This window comes from Dermacentor silvarum, chromosome 1 (assembly GCF_013339745.2).
Source record: "Dermacentor silvarum isolate Dsil-2018 chromosome 1, BIME_Dsil_1.4, whole genome shotgun sequence".
NCBI classification, from domain to species: Eukaryota; Metazoa; Arthropoda; class Arachnida; order Ixodida; family Ixodidae; genus Dermacentor; species Dermacentor silvarum.
The window spans coordinates 123,546,258-123,567,168 of record NC_051154.1 but is presented as its reverse complement, the minus strand read 5'-3'; the positions used below and the strand labels follow the sequence as shown (position 1 = coordinate 123,567,168).

Here is a 20,911-nt window from a genome sequence, read left to right as displayed (position 1 = left end):
CATATAGCATAGTTCCATTCCTTGAGCTGGAATATTTAGAGGCGGTCATTACTTGCACGAGAAATCGAAACACATTCAACTAATTTACAATTCACAATTACTTTACAGCATGTATTGCAATTTACGAATTACAGCCAGTTAGCTTGCAAGGCATATCCCCTAGGAACAAATTTTAAAGGTTGAACAGGTTTCAAGATATCTTCCATATATCTCGCAGCAAAATTGCATTGTTGTTCCACTTCCTTTTTTAACAAAACGCTCTTTTATGCAGTGAAGCACAAAAGTAACTTGAACACCGATGTAGTGCATCCCACACTTTGGGAAATATCTCGAAACTGGTGTCATCCGGGAGGTTCATTATAAGTGAATAGGTTTTGCAAACTTACCAGCTACAATTTGTAGATTGCAATATATGTACACGTAAAGTAATTAAGAAGTTAATTTGTGAATTTTTTTTAATTAGGGGAATGTGTGTTTTGATTTCACGTGCCAGTAATGTCTGTCTCTTTGAATATTCCAGCTCAAGGAATAGAATTATGCCATCTGCCAAAGGTGATTTCGAAAAATTCTGTAAAACTTTAAAAATGATCACCCCGTATACAGACACCATCAGTCTCAGAGTCTGCGTCATACACAAAACCCTGCACAAATCACCAAGTGCCAACAAAGCTGCATGACAGCACAATGGTTACTGCATCCAGCTTTCAACAGCACATGGCTTAGGAACAAGAGCTCAAATTTCAGTGCTGCTAGTGGGCAGAGTTGTTTTTCACCCCATGGCAAAGGTGAAGCTGAAAAGAAGGTGGCCTGACAACGACTTCGCCATGGCAACAATGGTATGACAACGGCATAATGGAAAGGAAGGACATACAAACAAACATGGATGCTGCAAAGCCAGTTTTCAGCTTTGAACTGTGTTGCACTAAAATCCACATAATGCTGAACCCAAGGTACCACCCATCTCTATTTTTTATTAAAGCAAATTTTTAAATAACCACCTGTGACAGCACAGTTTTACCAGAAGAGGGAAACATACTTGCTTGACTGATCACAATGTTCAGTTAGCTTATTTAACTATTAAATTTTATAACTATTCACTTTAGGGCATAAATTTCAATTGCAGAAATGAAGCTGGACAGTATTGTAGTGATAACACAATAACATACTTTATTTTATTGATCATTTTTAGATGCTAAAGGCAATAGTTCCGACTGGACCGTAACACCCCAAGGCAAGTTCACACTGTGCAGAATATAGCAGAGAAAAGTGGGGTACAATAAAATAAAAGTACAACTGCACAATGAAGAAAAATACAGAATTGTAAATGCAATTTAAAGCATGAATATCTCAAAACTAGTGCTGGTCTCAGAATTAGTGTTTGTCAACGTCTTTGCACTGGCTTCGCTCAACGTTTAAAAAAAAAAAATTATGCGGTTTTCTGTGCCAAAACTACGATCCAATTATGAGGCACACCATAGTGGGGGACTCCGGAATAATTTGGACCACCTGGGGTTCTTTAACGTGCACCAATATCGAAGTACACGAGTGTTTTCGCACTTCGCCCCCATCGAAATGTGGCCGCCGTGGTCGGGATTCGTTCCCGCGACCTCGTGCTCAGGTGCCCAACACCATAGCCACCACGGTGGGTCAACAACGTTTTCAAAACAAAAAAAGTTAATGTTTTGAAAATGTTGAGTAAAGCCATTGCAAAGGCTTTGACAAATATTAATTCCCCTGGCTTTTGGAACATTCTTTCTTAAATAGTTATAAGTGGATGATTCTATTATTACTTGGTTTCAATTCTGCAATTGCATTATATATGACAAAAAAGTAATTAAATTGTAATTATTGAATTTTCATTACCTAAATGAACATCACATTTGTCATGTAAATAATGTCTGCCTCTTCCAGTAAACCATCTGTCAAGAGGCTGACTTGTGCTACCTGCAACAGGCATGTTAAAAATCCCCAGGTCGGCAACATAGGTGAACACTCACTCACACTCAGTCATCAATATATTATTCAGGATATACATTAGCTCATACTTCTCGGGACTCACTCATGTTCATACTCATAAACACTTGCATTCACCGATACTCACTCACGTTCCCACGAACTCACTCTCATTGGCATTTACTCACATTCATACATATCTCACACCCACCTGCACTAATTCATGCTCATACTCAATTTCCACTCACATTCACTGGTGTAAACACTCACAAATGTGGCGGTCACCAATAATCACTCACATAAGTACACCTACTGACCTTTACTGGCATTCACTTGCGTTCATATTTACATCAACTTGCCCTCACCTGCACTCACTCACACTCATATTGGTGTCCCAACACACATGCTGGCGCTCACTCGCATCCACTTGTGCCCTTTGTCACTCACTCACACTCACGAATGCGAAATGAGCGTGAGTATGACTGTCTGAGTATGCCAAACTTTGTAAAAATCTCTGAAATAACATGATATATCGAACATGCTCCAGAGTTGTGCAATATCAGAATGCGTGATGATTTGATAGTGACAACAAATAATACACATCAGCTCTGCTATCAAGGCTTGCAAGTAAGAGAACTACCACACTCACTTTTATCTGAGCTTGTATGTCCAACTGGTTGGTTGATTGTGCTGTAGATGGAAACTGCATCTGACATGGTTGTGCAGGCTGCCCTGCTTGTCGTATTGGAGTGCACACTTTGCGTCTGTAAACACTCTGTGTGTGCACTAGTGGCTGATCATCCTCTGGGGGCGGGGGAGCTCTACTTGGCTTAGGTGGAGGGGTCAACCTGCAACAAAGACAATGCTATCTAATACAGCTTGCTTGCACAAAGTACTCAACTTTGCACTGCCCTCTTCACTCAGCAACCAAATAAATAAACAGTAGCAGTACTGATAACTATGTACTTGTGAAAATTAGGAAAAAAGAATTCTTTTTATTGGCATGTATGGCAATGCAATAATATGTACTTACATAAATATGGAGACATGTGAAACCTTAGGGTAGAAATTCTGCAAAAGTGATTGACTAATGGTGCTGATCCCAAAGCAACAAAGGAGGCGATGAGAGGCACCACAGTGGAAGGCTTAAGATCAATTTTACCCAACTGGGGCTCTTTCATGTACACCTAAATAGAAGCAGATAAGCAATTTAGCATATTACCCTCCTTGGAAAGCAATTACAGCAGCCAGGGATCATACTTCCAACCTCATCAAATTTTGCAAAATATTAAGAGGGGACACGTGACAAATAATTGATTTTCAGTAAAAAAAATAATGTGTTTCCAGAATATAGCAGTTTCAGGTTCCTTTACTACCCAAGAATGTGCCAAAAAATTTTATCCTCGTCAAGTGTCCCGATTTCCTGCAGCTTCACCATGCTCGCGGATTCGCCGCAGTTCACTGGTACGCTGCTGCAGGGGGTGAGGACGAATAATAAGTGATTGCAGTGATAAGAATCACACACGATGTAAAAAGGCAGTGATAGCCCTATTCTCTTTTTATAGCTGCTGCAACTTTTTCACGGCACTTTGCCCAGGGTCCATTTCGTGCCATTTCTCTTAACACTCATTTCGCTCAAACCGAAGCTCCACTTTCGGAGACCTGTTTGGCTTTCCTATCCGCTGCTAATGTGATAACTCTGCAATTTTTTCCAGGCAGTGCTTGTCACGGGGGGCAAAATCCAGGGCACCTGACAGCTGAAAAGTGGATCGAAAAAAAAAAGAAAGCTTGCAGCTATTGCCATAGAACAATACTGAACTGAAGAAGAAGGCCCAACATATGCTGCAGGAGGATTTTAGTAACGATAGATGCAATGTGAATAAGATGACACCACTTCAGAACATTTGCAACCGTTTATCTCGGCTTGTGCTTTTTCACAAAAGTTTGTGACTGCAAAAACTATCGTTCTTGTAGTATAAGAAAAGGAAGACTTATCTGTAGGGTGCTTATTGGGGTAGAATTTTATGCAGAATGCAACTGTGGGCTCAAATTTTCGGATTCCACAATTTTTTCTATGAAAATTGAAATTTTGGCAGCAAGGTAGAAGTTAAATTTCTGTTGAAGTCAAATATGCATTGTTTTTTTTTTTTCAATAAAAACTGCGGAAATTGAACAAAACAGCTGCACATTGGCATAGTTTGGGGGCCTTTCTAGTAATATATTATGCACAAGAATTTCAAAATATCGTGTCATTTTAGAATGACAGTTTTTGCAGCCAACCATAATCACTTCAACATTTGAAAATTAGTAACTCTCAAGAATTCTATAATAAAATTTGACACCTGGCCTTACAATATTGTCCTGAAGACATCCTCCAATATTTATCAAAATCAAGTCAGTGGTATTGACCCTTTTTGCGGAGCAGTTTGTTTTAGAGAAACGAGATGGCGCTCACGGCGGCGCGCCATTAAAGCCCCTTGATCTTGAAAGTAGCGACACTCTCCTCCGCGCGCGCGCTTTCCTCCTCAATTCTCCTCGCCCGCCGGCTGCGCGCGCTGCGCACGGCACGCTATTGCGCCTGGGCTCCCGCGGACGGGCCGCAGAATTCGATGGAGGCGCGTTATTTTGGGCCAGTTGCGCGCCCCAGTGGCGTAGAATATTTTTAAAATGGTGATAACAGCATGGAGAATGCTGAAGGCAACGTTTATGATGAGGTTGGTTTCATCTTAAAGCCGTATGAATGACACACACTGATGTAAAAGGAGCTTTGAGGCGAGTTCTATACTCCAGTTATTTTTTCTGCCACATGATACGCTGCTTTACTTTTTGCATCTGATCTAGTATTGCTTGTGGCAGATCGCTCTATGTTTGGCAGTTTTTTCTTGTATGTGCACGCATGTGCACCGCAGGTATTATATTCAGTGTGCCTTCTTATAATGAATTACTGGCGAGTGCATCGTCCGTCGATGTGTTCGTCTCAATGTCAAAGTAGCTTTTGCGCTGTGGTTTCTGCATTGAATAGGACGGTTGCACAATTTCAGTGCGATGAAGCGGTGCCGGCAGCCACTCATCACCCACAATAACAGAAGCTGAGGAAAGGCATTTACAGATTATTCTTTAGGCGTCGGTGTCAATGAAGCTTAAAAAATAGTCGGTATACCTATGGGAGAAGGCATTCTATATTTTTAGGCAAAATATACGCCTCTGGAAAAGGTATTTTGATAGTTCACACCAACATACCGTTAAATTATGTAGTAGGATAGTTAACATTGTGATTTTGATTAGACATCCGAAAAACATTTATCACACAAAAAACAAAAAGAATGGTCACTAAGATGCTTTATTTTCGTGCATGCGCAAAAAACGTTATTTTACAAGATACAGATAACGTAGAAGAGTATCATATAATATTCAGAATGGGAAACAATACTAGTGCACAAATATGCCATGCAATACGGATGGCAGCTGAGAAAAAGACATGCCCAATAAAACAACACAGTAACATTACGCCATGGCACAAACCTACACCGTTTAATACATGATAAAGCAGTATCAGTGCGGCCGAAAGTTGACGGGCAATTCGTTCTTGCGCTAAGAGCCTGTCCTTTCCAAAAAGCGGCTCTGTTGCGATCAAAACGACACTCCAGGTGTAAGAGATACCACGTTTTCTTTTGAGCCGAGCCACTATTTGCAAATAATATGCCATGCGCGAATGCTCAGGAGATTCGTTTAATACTGTGCGCGCATGCTCAATCGAGTCCTTAATTTTAAGAGCTCTATAGTTGGATACAGCCCAAGAACTAAGTGGCAAACATCCCTCAAAGCGTGTCTTCCAACCAAGGGTATCGATCGTTTGTCATGACGTCCTGCTTAATCCCCTAGCGTGACATCGCAGTTGGCTGCTACGAGCTTCTTCGAAATGCCATTAACCGCAACATCATTAATATTGGCCGCTGCCACTTACCGGATTGAAGGTAAATGAGTAAAAAGTTTTGAGTTCTGTCCGAGAGTAAATGATGAAAAGCGCAAGTGACATTTACAAAATTGCTGCATATATGCAGTGAACAATGGTGAGCTTGGCTTCATATGCCACACAAAAAGCTGGCTTAGCTGGTATAACTGGCGTAGCGAGTCTGACGCTTGACTGCTAAGCATTCTTCGAAGGCTTAGGTAAAGCATTCGACTTAATAGAGGCAGCTGGATCCCCTTTACGTCTTTCATAGTCAGTCACCACCACATTACTTGATGGTAGACACTGCAACACGCATACCAATACTTTGCGAAAGCCATCACGCTTTCCTTGCGGTATCGTAAAAACTGCATAGCCATCATCACGCTTCTTGCTGCAGTTATATGCGCAGCAGCACGGCATAGCGCCAGCAGACAGTGCTCGAAACAGCGTGCAATGATAGCGCGCGACGTTCTCTATACGCCGAGCCAGCCTAGCTGAGGCGCAAAATGGCTCGAACGAAAAATCAAAACACAAGCAAAACGCAAGCTCCGCTCGTTTCCAAGCGCAACGGCAGGGAGACCAATCATCGTGCAGGAAAACGCGCCCAAGGCCGTCTGTCGCGGAGGCGACTCGCGAGGGGCGAGGAGGAGGCGAGGAGGTCGCGCGCCGGCGGCAAAGTACAAAGAGTGGCGGTACTTTCCTACATCAAGAGACTTTACGCGCCATGACTGTTCTCAGCGACCGCGCACGAATGCGAAACCATTACCGCTTCTGCCTTGCTTCTGTGCGATCAGCTGTCGGAAATGCAACTGAGTTTTCTCTAACACACTGTGCTCCAATCATGCTAGATTAAATCATGTGGATTGAAGACGTGTGCAGTAGTTGGCTGCAAAAAATATTGACTGACATGCTAAGTAATACAATGAATCTGCGTGGCCGAGTTCGCGGACCGCTGCTGCAACTGTTCGAACGTGTTACCGGCACTTCGTGATGTACGGCTTTCCTCGAGGATACAGAAATTTGCTCATCCACCAGCCTTGTATCGCTAACCTGCGAAGAAACGGCTTCATCGCCAGAACGTCGGCAAGAGTGAGTACCACTCGTTAAACAATGACAAAGGGGTTAGCGCCGCTTCCGGTCATAGTAAGTTTCGCTCACGTTATCTGCACACATCTGTCCCAAATGGCAGGAAAACTTAGGCCCACTCTATCGCCGATGAATCAAGAATAAGTGAATGGGCGACACTTGAATACATGCGCACTGTATACGCACAATAAATGATGGATTACACCTACGGCGCACGAATGGTCGAAGCTGAATGTTTCGTGACGGTCTACAAGAGTAAGCGAGTTACTAGCTGTAATATATATTTGCTACAAGATATTACAATGTACAAAACAGCTACGTTTCAAGCCTTCTGTGCAGCACGAACAAATCTATCGGAACTGAGCACACCCGCGAGCGATTAGGCAGAAAATAATCAGATAGTGGCCGCACCGAGGAACTTCACTGAGTCAGAAACTGACAAGCCACTGCTTCAAAATATTTCCCGAATAAAGAACAAAGAGCAAAACACACTAATCCTGACTGAATTCATAATCGGATAGCTTGGATAGCTTGGAATAAATATTTAGCCCCGCTTTTAGAACAAGCACCATATACGCTGCTTGCGCCGTTTGGACATAGCTTAATCAGCTCCGAAAGCGCTTTTGCATGTTCTATGAAGCTGTGATCAAAGCTTCGTGTCGTCCACCTAGTCACCGTCTATGATATCTCCGAAAACAGAGGTTTTCTAAGCCGCGCCGGCGTCATACACTTCCATTGTAAACAAGGAGGCAACGGAGGCAGTTGAGGCAAGCAATGGACGCGTCACCACATGATCAAACATGGCAGCGCCCACGGGATCGCCGCGAAAAGGGTCAATAAAAGTTCACTTTAAGGCACATCTGCATGTTCAGAGCATCTCTCACTTTGTGTGCTTGTTTGTATTGTAGTAACAGGCGAGAGTCAGTGTGCGTAATCATAATTGCTCAAATACAGCAAAGTCTACAGACGTTGTTGAACATTACCAACTATTATGCTGGCAGACTGGCAGGGCAAAGTAGCTCTATGAATTATGAACTTTGAAACGTGTTTTCAATGTAGCTTTGTGTTTTAGGCTTTGCGCTTGTTCATTTCTCCCGTTACAAAAATGATGTACATACTTGGTAAAATCTATCTCAAAATTTAACGTCGACATGTGGCAGGAAAATTTATGATGCGCCCGTGTCTTCGATGAGGGTAGCTATATGGGCTTTTGGTATGGCATCTTCTACTTTGTTGTAGCGCAGGCAGAACGAGCAGAAAGTGTGGCTTCTAAAGTGTCTGCTTGCGATTTCTCTGGTGTTGTTTATGACGTTTTATGACGTTTTGAATCATATAAGTACACCTGTAGAAATGGAAATAAACCTATTACTGGAAGTTACCACTTTGTGTTGTCTAATGCGCCTTTCTGTGTGTCCGGTCGTTCTGTCTGGGCTACAACAAAGTAGAAGATCTCGCGACTTCATTTTTCCTCGAATAAAAAACCCCCAGTACTGCTGTGTCATTGTTCCAAAAGCTACTTGGCAATAAATGAACAGCAGGTACACCTGTGATATCATGTCCACATGGTTCTGATCTTTAAGTTATCTTTATATGCCAAAGTCTGAAAGTATTCTTTCACTGGCAGTGCTATTCGCCAAAGATGCTGTACAAAGATGTGACATTGAGTTCAGCAGATTTGATAGCCTTAGCAAAAATAGCAATAGAAAAACAAATGCCTTTAGGGTTATTGACAGCTGATAGCCTATTGGTCCAGTAAGTTCTTATAGGGGGAACCAATGGCCTATTTGCTTGTTGACAATCAATAGCACAGTCACAAACAACTATTGAGATTACCAATTAGCTTTTTAACAGATGGACCCATTAGTTTGACAACAAAAGAAAAACCTTTGAAGATTGCAATGCTCACTGGGTTATCGAACACTTTTTTTTTTTCCTTAGTTCAAGAAGTTTACTCATGCATGAACACACCGTGGCAATTCACTTCAATGACGCATCCACTAGTTCAATATGTTTTATCTAACATGCTATGTATTGAAGAAACATTTGGGTCACCAAGTGGTGCCAGTGGTTTAAGACAAATAGAAAAAGTTTTATGGCAGATTGTTAACAAAAAAGCTAAATGCTGCTCTTTGACGATCAACCCAAGCTACAAAGATCTATTATTTAAGGACTCAAATTAGAATTATGGTATTATTAACCCTTTTGTAGTTTCATGGCATTAATAACCCAGTGGCTTCCAATAAGGACCAAATGACCATAACGAGCCCCATAAAAATCAACTGGCATTGAGTCTCAATTCCAAAACAAATTCCGACACACATGTTGATGGCCTTAGTCTAATAATACACAGCTTACAAGGCCAGAAAGCTTTATTTGTAATAGTTTAAATACAATGAAAGTGAGCATAAAATTTACTTATACTAGCTTATCAGCAAGCACTATCACACTGTATATGTTGAAATACAAATAACTTTGAAACCAGTGTGCAGGTAATATAAATTACCTACAGACCAATATGTACCCAACATAAATTTTTAATTGACTGACAAGAAACTAATAAACCACTGTATTAGACAAATATGAACTCTTATCCAACTAATATTTTATACCTGAAATACAAAACTACATATTTTGAAAAATACAAATCTGTATTGGCATTTTCACTGAGGAAGCGTAGCGTATTTTTTCTGCTCAGTTTGAGAGCAATCATTGCACACGTTCCACTGCAAGAAGTTTAGTTCAACAAATCCCAACATTAAAGAGAGGCACTGCCTTGCATAAACATTGCCATGACCATGGTGAAACTTCCCCTTTGTGGTAATGTTTCCAGCACTGTGCTTGATATAGAAGCAGCTGAGCAAAAGTTACTGTTAAAAACTTGCAATGAAAGCAGAAAGGTGCAATAATGCATCCCCCCTGTGCAAGCTGTTCAAGCAAGCCGTAGAGTACTGAAGAGATGAAGCTTTACAACATTATTCATTACGTCAAATTGGTTCCATTAATAAGCACGTCTGACTGCCTGGTTTTAGATACAGGGGATAGCGGTTGAGTACGAATTATACAGTATTTACGTTGTCAAACCACCTGAGCAAAATATTTTAAGTGTCATATCCAATGCATACCAGTTTACATTAAGTGCTTAGAAATTGAGGTGCACTTTAAAAGATCCTCCAACCCTTTCGCACTATTGCTGTGGCACTGAAGTTAAGCAATTATTTCATATAAACACAAGAGACTAGTAGTATTTCACGTAAACAGAGGAGACCAGTGGAAAAACAAACAGACAAGCAAAAAATGATGGCATAAACACGGGTAAGGTGGTGTTCTTATGTTACTAGCGATTCAGGGATTTCAAATGTCATGACTTCTGAAGTGCTACACATTACAAGTTATCTGCTTCGCCTGCAGCGAAAATTGACTGGTTTGTTAAAATGTGTTCAATTATAAACTTAAGGGGGCCGTGCAACACCTTTTATGAAAGGCACGAAATGCATCTGGAATTAAAAGGCATCTCTACAAATCTTTTCCAACAAAATGTTAATAGCAATCAAATGCTACTGCTGTCATGTCCTTGCAGCCTTCCCCTTTTTGTTCTTACTATACTTAATGCTGGGTGCTATACCAATGCAGAACAGTATCCACCAGTGCCCCATTGTCAATGAGATTCTTCCCATTTTGATTTTAAAGTGACGGGATTTTTGAAAAGTTGAATGCAGAAGCACGCAGCCTGTTAAAGGAAATTGTGAACTCCCAGTTACATGTACAAGAATAATTGGTTCAGATGTTAACGGCAGTATTCTTCATGACAGGGCCCCTTTAAGTCAACTTCCCCTCAATTATTCTGTGGCAGTTTATATTTTCATACTGACACAGCTGCTCATGGCTTGCAGAAACAAGCGTCTCAATTTCAACTACGTAATTTAGCTCAAGACAACAAAGCAAAGAAAGTTCATAGACAAGATACTTACGTAGGAACATCATTCCAGTCCATAGATGGCAGTTCAGGGTACAGACGAGTTTTCGATACTTCTTTCTTCAGGGCACTCGTAACCTGCTCTTTTTCAGGAGTGGCACCCTTTTTGTCTGCTTCAAAATGATGATTACTGAATTCTCCGTTCTCTACTGTGTTTTCCATGAGAGCCTTTTGTCTTGCTATTTCTTCCTCTAGTGCCTTTACCTGGGCATAATGCTTGTCATATGCAGCCACATCACAGGGAGTGTTGAGCATTTTTCCCACTGCACCTTCAGCCTCTTCTAGTGTTTGTTCCCAGCTTTCCCCTAAACCAGATTCATCCACACCTTCAACTTCACTGTTTGAGTTTAAGGCTGCTGGCTGCACTGTTATGGGGCTCTCACTTGAAGTTGACAAGTCAGAGCTATTCTCTGAAACACTGTCAACACGAGGGTTGTACTCGCACTCCTCTGATGTTTCAGACTCCGAGATCTCCAAACGTTTTGCTGTAGGTGGTACCATAGTTGAGCATTGTGCATGTGTGATGCTTCTTATGCTGCTGGTAGTACACAAAGGGCTCTGTCCAAGACCGGCATTATTAGAAGCCGATGACTGCAGTGTAACAGTTTTGAAGCTTTGAAACTCTGGTGTCAATTCCCGTTCCTTCTGCTGTGTCATGGCCTCTAGTCGGGCACGTGCTTCAGCAACGCTGCAATGTCGCTCCGGCTCCTCCAAAGCAGCCTCACAGAGACTTGGTGCAGCAGTGATTTTGGCTTGATTGCACGCAATCTTTTCAAAAGGCTTGTTTTGCTTCATCACCTGAAAAAAATGACATTGCATGTAGAATATACAACACAACCGAACTGTTTACAAAACCCAATTCTGTTTTGATACCTAGAAACAGTTACGGTGGACGTACACGAGGAAAAAGACCTTTTAACAATGAACAAAAAATACAATAGTAAAAACAGCAAACAATGCAATATAAAATTACACCAACATCATTGTAAAATGGCCCAGTAGCTTCCAACAATATATGTCATCAACATATCTCCTTATTACCATACATATATCTTACCAAAGTTCATCCTGAACAGATGTACCATAAGCATAAATTGAAACACGAACAAGAAAAATTGAGTGGAACACCAGTTACGTATAGTTATATGGAAATGCAATGTGCAGTCACTCTGTGGGCGGTTTCTAAGCATGGAGTTGTCCCAACATACTTTTTCAGAACCTAAATTAGGCCACGGTTACAAATGCAGGCAAATCTGAAAACGCAACAAGACACTTATTTTCATTTTGCTCATGTTTGAATTTATGCTGATATTGCAGCAGAACCCTGTTCACGTTTTTCATGGGACTGCTAAAAAAACGTAATGGCTGGGAAAGCGCAACAGCAAAGAAGCTACCAGAATAAATTATAAAGCAGCCGAGTTTTAACATGAAAATGGTTTATTTCATGAAATGTAGGTGCAAATGTTAAGAAAAATTTTCAGGTTGGCATCTGTCATTTCATCTATTGGCCATCAGCACCAAACATTTGTCCAGTGTTTGAAGCACTTTGTTGCTGTCCAGATTGCATTGAGAGGTAATGTGAGGTAAATTGGTGAATGTCATCAATGAATTTATCAAACATTTACTAAACAGCAACTCCGGCGATTTTCTTTTGTGAAGGAAGTGGTGGTTTCAGATCTTTCTACATATTATGTCATGCTAAAGGTAGTTCAACTGGCATAAGAATGCAGAAATAAATAGCCAAAACACACATTGAAACTGGCATATACAAAGAAGAGGAGTGCTATTGACAAAATCTTAAGACCGTGAACCGGGTATTTTACGGCAAAGCTGTCAGCCTCTAGTTGGTCGATATTTTTCGTGTTCGTGTGCGCAGTGCTCACACAAAAATATAGGCCGATTCCAGAAACAGTGCAAGGAAGCAGAAGCACAGTGTGCTGCTTCTCCAAGAGGCATCACATGACGTCATCAGGTGACATCACTTGACGAAGATGTCATCACGTCAAACGCGACATCACATGATGACGTCATCAGATTACGTCATCAGGCAATATTGTCATGTGACTATGCTGTTATTCTCGTATATTTGAATTACAATCCGAAGCTATCATGTCTGCAACTTGTATGTAAGTCGTACCTTACGAATTTTCTGACGCAATTTACTTTGAGAAATTCAAATAGCTCAATAACGCACTTCTGCTTGGCAGAGAGCCTAGGAGAATGAGGATGTTCACTGCACTTCCGCACACATGTGTGCGCACGCGACGTACGTGTGCACACAATGTATCTGTCCTTGATTCTTGGGTGCTCTGCCCGTTCCATCTGTCGTACAGCATGTGCTGCAACCGTAATCTGCATTATGGCAAACACTGTCCAAAAACTGTACCTCCACCTAGCAGCCGCGGCCACTCGGACAGACCTCAAATGGCAGCTGTAAAAGGGCTTTGAGTTTCCACATAACAGAAATTAATTTTTCTTGTATATTTGGATTACAATTCGAAGCTATCATGTCTGCAGCTTGTGCGTAAGTCATACTTTACGAATTCTCTGATGCAATTTACTTTGAAAAATTTAATTAGTTCAATAAGGCACTTGCGCTTAGGCACTTGCGCTAGAGGAATGAGCATGTATGCTGCACTTCTGCTCAGATGCGTGCACGCATGACGTACGTCGCTTGTGGTGGTGGTGCTTGTTTAATGTCAGCAACAGCGTAGCTGTACATCCACTTTCACAGGGTGGAATGGAGGCGGATTTTTGTTTTAGACTATACGCCATGCGCAGCACATCAACAATGCCATCTGTTGCCAAGGCTGCGAAGCGTAGGCGGGCTCGGGCGAGCACTGTTCCCGTCACCGTCTATGCGCGTGCTGTCATGTTCGCATTCTTGATCGTGATTTAACGCTTCTGTCAGCCTTCAGCTATGTCTTGAAACAACTGCTGCGTAGTTGGCTGCTCTAACACGTACAAAAACTTGCCAGGAACCCACTTCTAAAAGTTTCCGGTGCTTCTTCATGAGGAAGAGCGACGGCGGCAGTGGATAGTGGCTGTTCGACGCAGAATATCAGCAAACGCGCTTCGTTTACTGCAATGTTAGCGCGATTACTGTGTTTTTATTTTTTGCTTTATGTCGCTGCGCCTTCAGTGAACGCTTACACGTTTAAACTTGGTCGCCTCGTCTACAGTCTGGAAGATACAATACACATTAGGTTGTTGTTACTGATGAGGCGCAATGCCCCTCTTTGAAAAACAAATGATGCGATACACTAAGCCAGAGAGAGAGAGAGAGAGAATAAACTTTATGCAAAAGACAACGCGAGTGTAGGTAGCTCCTTGGCTCTGCAGTGGGTGGTCCCCTCAGTCCAAGAGGAAAGCACATGCCAATTTTCCAAATTATTTGCAGAGAAACTGCACAAATCCAAGATGCATCATTTTGTGCACATGACCAAAAAAACATGCAAAACAAATTTAATTGCAATTTGTAGACGTTGAAAAATCACTGGAGTTACCCTGTGAATGAAAAACAATATTGCAGTGATGCTACTACCCATGCCATTTCGAACAGCTTTACGAGCAGCCAAAAATGCATTTTGGAGCAGTAAAATGGACTTTCGGAGCAGGTTTATGAAATCGATTGCAATGTATATTAGTAAAAGGGGGTTTTACACTGGGCAAGCAATGTGAAAGCAGTAAGTGGTCAATGGTTCAGAAACTCAACCCAAACAAAAAATTTACGACCTAGCCCATCTCAAGAGCATACCTGCCAAGTTGCAGAAACTCAATCCGGGAGATCTTCCAACCGTGGGGTCAATCAATTACACCCCCCCTCCCCCCGCCGTCTATATTTTCAAAAACTGACAGGAGAACTTCCTTACAATTTTCTTGACAGATATACAAATGACCACATGAACATCAATGTCTGACTTTTGCAATCATTTCGTTGTTGCTAATTCTGCCTTAAAAATTCACTAAAATTTAATTAAATTCTCGGGTCTTACGTCCCACAACCACCATCTGATTATGAGGCATACCATAGTGGGGGACTCTGGATTAATTTTGGCCACCTGAGGTTCTTTGACGTGCACCCAATGGACGGCACACGGGCATTTTTGCATTTTGCTCCCAACTAAATGCAGCCGCCGCGGCCGAGATTTGATCCGCTTAGCAGCGCAAAGCCAAAGCCACTAAGCAACTACGGCGGGTGTTCGAAAATTCTTCAAATAATGTTTTATTGTAAGAAAGTTCATTTCTTTCACATTGTGCGACGATGACGTCTCCCAGCGTCTTAGACAAGTGACACATGGACGAGTGGCACTGGGTCCTCGTATTTTTCGCGGTGTTAAATTTCTGCTCGCACTCTGCATTGCTCTGTGGTATCAACAAAATACCCAACGTCACTTTGACTGAGCACTACATTAAGAACACTTGAAGACACTTTTTACGCTAGCGCTCCTTGCTTTTAAAGCCATGACTGACTGTGGGCCTACGCAATGCCAGAGCGGCTGACGCCGAGGAGAACGATGGAGAGTCTAGTGTTGCTAGTAGCGGAACGCGGCATTCGCTCGCTAGCTTAATTATGCTAGGGCCACTGGAGCACCCAACAACCCCGTCAGCGTAAGGAGCGGCTTTGCGGTTAACGAAATAGCGCATGTATAGGGTTTCCCTACTACTTTCACAGCTATATTTTGCGCGATGAACTTCAAACTGGATTGGATTGGGTTGGATTCTTTTTGCCAATGTGGCCTGACAAAGCACTGGACGCAGATAGAAACGGGACACAACTGCAATTTCCGGGAGTTTTTGTTGTCAACCGTATGCAAGAGCCAGGATCCAGCCAGCGCACCTCGTCTATGGTTGCCAAGTTGCGTCACATTGGACGCACAGACATCGACGCCGCTGAATGGCACCGATCCCGTCCGGGTGACCAATTATGTGGAGGCGGCTGAGGAGAGAAAGCCACTGCGGCCACAACTTATTGGAGCAGGCTAGGCATGGTGCCGATGGTCCCGGGGAGTGGCAGGTGGACACGGATGCTTGGGCCGAGCGTCCTAGCACATATTTTTGCGTACAAACGTGCACACAGCGCTCGTTTTTCTCAGCGGCGCTGGGGCCGATTGTTGCACTGCTACACATATGACAATGTTACCCAACCTGCAATACACTATCTCCATGTGTGCTAGAAGAGGTTCAGTGGACATTTTCTATATGGCTCAAGTACTAAGACAAAAAGGCTGCAAATGGTGCCCTTAAACCGTGCCTTGCCTACTATTTTGCAACACAAGGAACTTATAGCAACAGACCCTAAGAAAAGAGCTGAGATGCAACTATTTCCAAGTTTCACATAGACATGTCACTTCGGTCATCTGTTGAGAGCACACAGTCGAGCAAGTTAGTTGAAGTCCTCCATCAAATGATGAGATTCACTTAACACTGTGTTGCTTCCAGTCTACAGCACTGCAAGGACAGCATGTTAGCCTGACATGAAGCTCGTCACACTGAAAACCAAGGAAGATGGAGGACATGATATAGTGTTTTATGTAGTTTTTGGCGAGTTGAAGGGTTCAAGTTAGAGTTGCAATTTCCAAAGAACTGGGAAACCTCACAAACCAGAAGTGCAGCACCTAATTTTCACTCACCGGATATGAGCGCTCTGCTGCTGCCTTAGAGAGCTTCATCTGCTGTTCAAACAGCGCCTTACGCTGGGCCACAGACAAATTCTCAGGTGCTTCACAGGGCTGCTCTGCCTGCTCAGCATCCACTGCAGCCTCAAAGAGAGCCCTCCGCTGCTGCAGTGACAGCTCACTAGGATCTCGCCCCAGTTGCTGAGCTTGCGGCCTTTGTGGCACTCCACCTGCATTAAGGTCCCATAATTACTAGCACTCCAAACCAGAGAGGATGTTCACATGCACTGGATTCAGTATGTAGTGAAATTATTCCAGAGAACAGCAATTAAACCAAGATGCAAAGTCAAGCACAAATAGGACACGACCACTGCGATACACACTGATATTGTGAAGCACTGCGATACACAGTACTTCACAGAACATAGTCATTACGTGAATCTGTGATGAGCCAACAAGTAAACACTCAAGCCACATGTGGCAGCCACAGCAGTTTGTGTTAAATTCTATAAACTATGCCAGATGCCAAATCCATAGTCCAGATTAGCACAGACCAGTATTTCTAAACTGCAATCCATGGACCACTGGGATATTTGAAGGTTAGGAAGGTCCTATGGACTGCTTAAAGACATATGCTTCACAAACATTGTTTACCAGAAAGACCAAGTAATGTAACTGGTGAATCACTTTTACTGGCCCATCTATCTGAAGCTGTATTTTTTTTAGAGAGATCCAGTTTCAATCGAAAACAAGAAAAAAGGGTTGATGTGGAACAGGAGTCAATACTTTTGACTGCCTTCAACCGAAATACCAGCTTGATGCCTTTACGTGTGTGTGCTTTTTTTTTTTTTTTAACACTCAAGAGGGTTCCCTCAAATATGTCGGAGTATGTCAAGGCGTCCAAATACAGCTGTATAGTACTGCACACAGCCAGCAATTAAATGACCCACACTGCCCAATGTTTAGGGCTGTGTGAATATTCAGATATTCCATTTAATATTTCAATTCTGAGTTACTCGTGTTTGGTTTATATTATTTGAAGCAAGCAGTCAGTATCCAATTTTATGAAAATATACATTCCTAGGCTCGGAATTTTACTTCCAAGCAACGCAATCACTGAACAATGAACACAAGAAGGAAGGCATTTAAACAAGACATTTTCAACAGCTTGATATCATCAATGAACAATGAAGCTTATGGTTTGCCAGGAACTATACCTGCTACTCATTTTGCCACTATCAGAAATAGATTCCAGCACTGCAGCACAACAGTACCTTGTAAAACCAGTGACTTGAACATAAGTGAAAAACTTTTCCACTTCCTCCATTGCAGTGACAAACCCGACACAACCATTTTCCACAGATAATGTTGATCAACTTGTTTTCTTGCACATGAACTTGAAATTCCTGAAGTATATATTTTTAAATATATATATTATTTATATTTTTTATAAATATATTTTTAAATTTTGTAACTGACAGCTACTAAAAGCAACAGCTAGAAATGCTGTTCTCACAGCAACAGGCATGAAAAGTAGGTATGGCCTTACATATATTACAATGATTAATTGAAAGATAATAAGGAGAACCTACAATTTTGTGTGCTAAAGATTCATACAGAGTAAGTTGCTCACTCATATTCATAATTATACAGCACTATTTACTGATGCTGGTAATTATACTGTAGTCAACGATAAGGCATCACTTAAAAGCCTTCCTGCCATTGCTCACTCCATAATTTTCAGACAGAGTGCCCTTTTCTAATAGATCTGTAACTTTACTAGTATTATGTAAGCAATCCTAAAAAAAATATGCTAAGGCAGATTCAAAAGACAATGCAAGCATGCCATGGAATCTACGTTAGCACATCACTGCTTTAAAAAGCAAATTACAAGATTATGTTTCAAAACCCAGTTCAAGTAATTTTGCCATTTGTAAATTATTCAAACAATACTTGATTCAGATTCAATTCAGTACCAAAGTGATTGATTTGATATTGAATTCTACCTAAAAAATCAGAATTCACATGCCACTATAGATATTTCATTCATCTCCCTACAGGACTGGTTTGCATGGCAGAAATACCATGCGTGCCTGGTAAACAATGTGATAACACAACTGTCATATTACTGAGAATGTTCTTAATAAATTCCATGCACTTTTCTGTTCAACTGGGACACTTTTTTCATGTTCCTTGTGTGCGTATACACAGCTCTTTTGTCTTAGCCTAAGTTTTGTAGTAAAGGTTTAAAAGGCCTCAGTGAAGTGACAGGAAACTTGAAAATTCAGTACTCACTTATATATGAAAAAAATATTCTGATAACAGGGCTTGCTGTTGCCTTACCAAACAGAATTTTCCCAGAATCGTGTTCTATACTACAGATTATAAATGAAACCTTGCGTGACCTATGCTAAAAGTAAGGCAGCTTACCTTGGTGAGGATTGTTAAGTGGTTGCTGGTGCATGACTGCTACGTTGGGCATGTTCACTTTTGCTGCTGTTTTCTTAGTGCTGACAACAGTTATAGCTGAAGGCAATGGTGGTGGCAGTGGAGGTGAGGTAGAGACCCCCCCAGTACTGGATCCTTCATGTGTTTCCACTTCAGCCGGGCAATCAGAGTTGTCAGGTGCTTCATGGCAGGCATTTGGCTTAAATGAGTAGCTTAACTTTGAAGCTGATGGTGATTTCATGAAACCTTGGGCTTCCTGAAACAAAAAAACAAACCATACTTTACACAACCAAAATGCTGGTCATTTCTAGTAGTATTATTAGAGGCAAACTATGCAGTGATGGTGCAGATTTAAGTGCTATGTGCAGGACACACAAAGTGGGACAACGTGCAGTGTCAAAAGAAGGCACAGAACCCAAATGAAGACTATTTCCTCATAACAGTGATTTAATTCTAGAAAGCACAGAACAGAGTGAAAATTTATGCATAGGAGAAGTAAAGCGTGTGCCAGCCTATCTTCAAATCTTCTTTATACTTGCCTTACTATTTATATAGATATGCAATGCAATACACATACACATGCACAATGTGCACAAGCATGCACATACACACAGGAAACAAACATGAATCAAGACAACAGTGCTTCAAGAAAGCAGCTGCCAGCAACATACAACAGCAAGCAGCACCATACCAAGCTAGCAATAACCTTGGGGTCCCAGTTGTTCTTCTGTGAGCTTGCATGGAGACCATTCCCCTCTAACTCCTTACTGCTAGGAGGCTGCTTAGACTTGTCCTATCTTTGCAAGAGTCGATGACTTTGGCCCACAGATGCTAGATGGAGCCGTATCTGAAATGCAACAGCGGTTCCTTAATGCAAAATGAAGCACAGTTAAAGCAAATGGCTTGCATGCCCAAATGAGCAAAATGTCAGCGTTTGTTAGGGTTTTGATGTACAAGCTCACAAATAACACCTAATAACATGCACTGACTGAAGATTTAGGCAAATGCGCCCCGGGAATGATATGCATATGAAATTCCCCTTGCATGTGCCTAGTTTTGTATCAGAGAGACTGGCCTCTGTATAAATGAACAAGCCAGGGAACACAAGCAAAATCTAAAAAAAAAATGGCCTGGTGAATTTGCCTGCAGACTACAAGGGCTGCATGTATGAATCACGCCTTGACGAGCTAGAATTTCTCTGCAAAAGAAAGAATCAGATCGCACAAGAGTTAATGGAAGCATACACGAAAAAACAACTTAAACTGTATAAGTGATACATCGCTTCTGTTATATCAAATGGAGACAAGATTTTTCAATCGCTGGTTGTCAGAAGAGTTGCGATTAGTCTGCGCATGTGTCTAACTATATATTTGTGGGTCGGCACGATAAATAAGTCAGTTGCATGTGCTGCCTGTGCCTTCGTCAATGCATCTTCCTTTTTCTGTGCGTCCTTTTAGCAGCACATATGTCTTTCTGACTTTCAGGTCTTTCTAAAGTACCTGCAACACATTTTTGTACAGTGCAGACCACTTATAACGTAACCGCTTTTAGCGCGGGACCGGTTATAGCATGTTTTTTTTTTTACCACCGATATATCTCCCATAGAACTCAATGTATAGGCGGCCCGTTTATTGCGTAGGCGCGCGAAGCAGAATACCGGTCATAGCACGGTTCTTTTAAGTGCGCGACCATGAAATTGGCGCACGGAGCACGGCCTTTTCTAGCACGGCCCGCACGGTTGCCAGGCGTGCAACCACAAAGGAGTGGGAGCGCGGGCACGCGCGCGTGGAGACCAGCGGCGAAAACTGAAACAAAAAGTCGCAGTTTCCCCCAAAAGAAGCATTTAATTGCGATAGCAAATTTACTAGTAGAGTATGCGGA

At 42.0% G+C, this 20,911-nt stretch overlaps 1 protein-coding gene across 1 annotated transcript in view; it reads right to left on the bottom strand.

Moving 5' to 3' along the window:
• Window positions 1-20,911, bottom strand: part of LOC119435973 (anillin-like) — an 87,057-nt gene that overhangs the window by 47,078 nt on the left and 19,068 nt on the right. Inside the window, 5 exon segments of the mRNA XM_049673109.1 lie at window positions 2,603-2,801; window positions 10,960-11,762; window positions 16,598-16,812; window positions 19,013-19,286; window positions 19,722-19,877. Of these exon segments, the coding sequence (XP_049529066.1) occupies window positions 2,603-2,801; window positions 10,960-11,762; window positions 16,598-16,812; window positions 19,013-19,271 (1,476 nt within the window). The 5' untranslated portion in view covers window positions 19,272-19,286; window positions 19,722-19,877.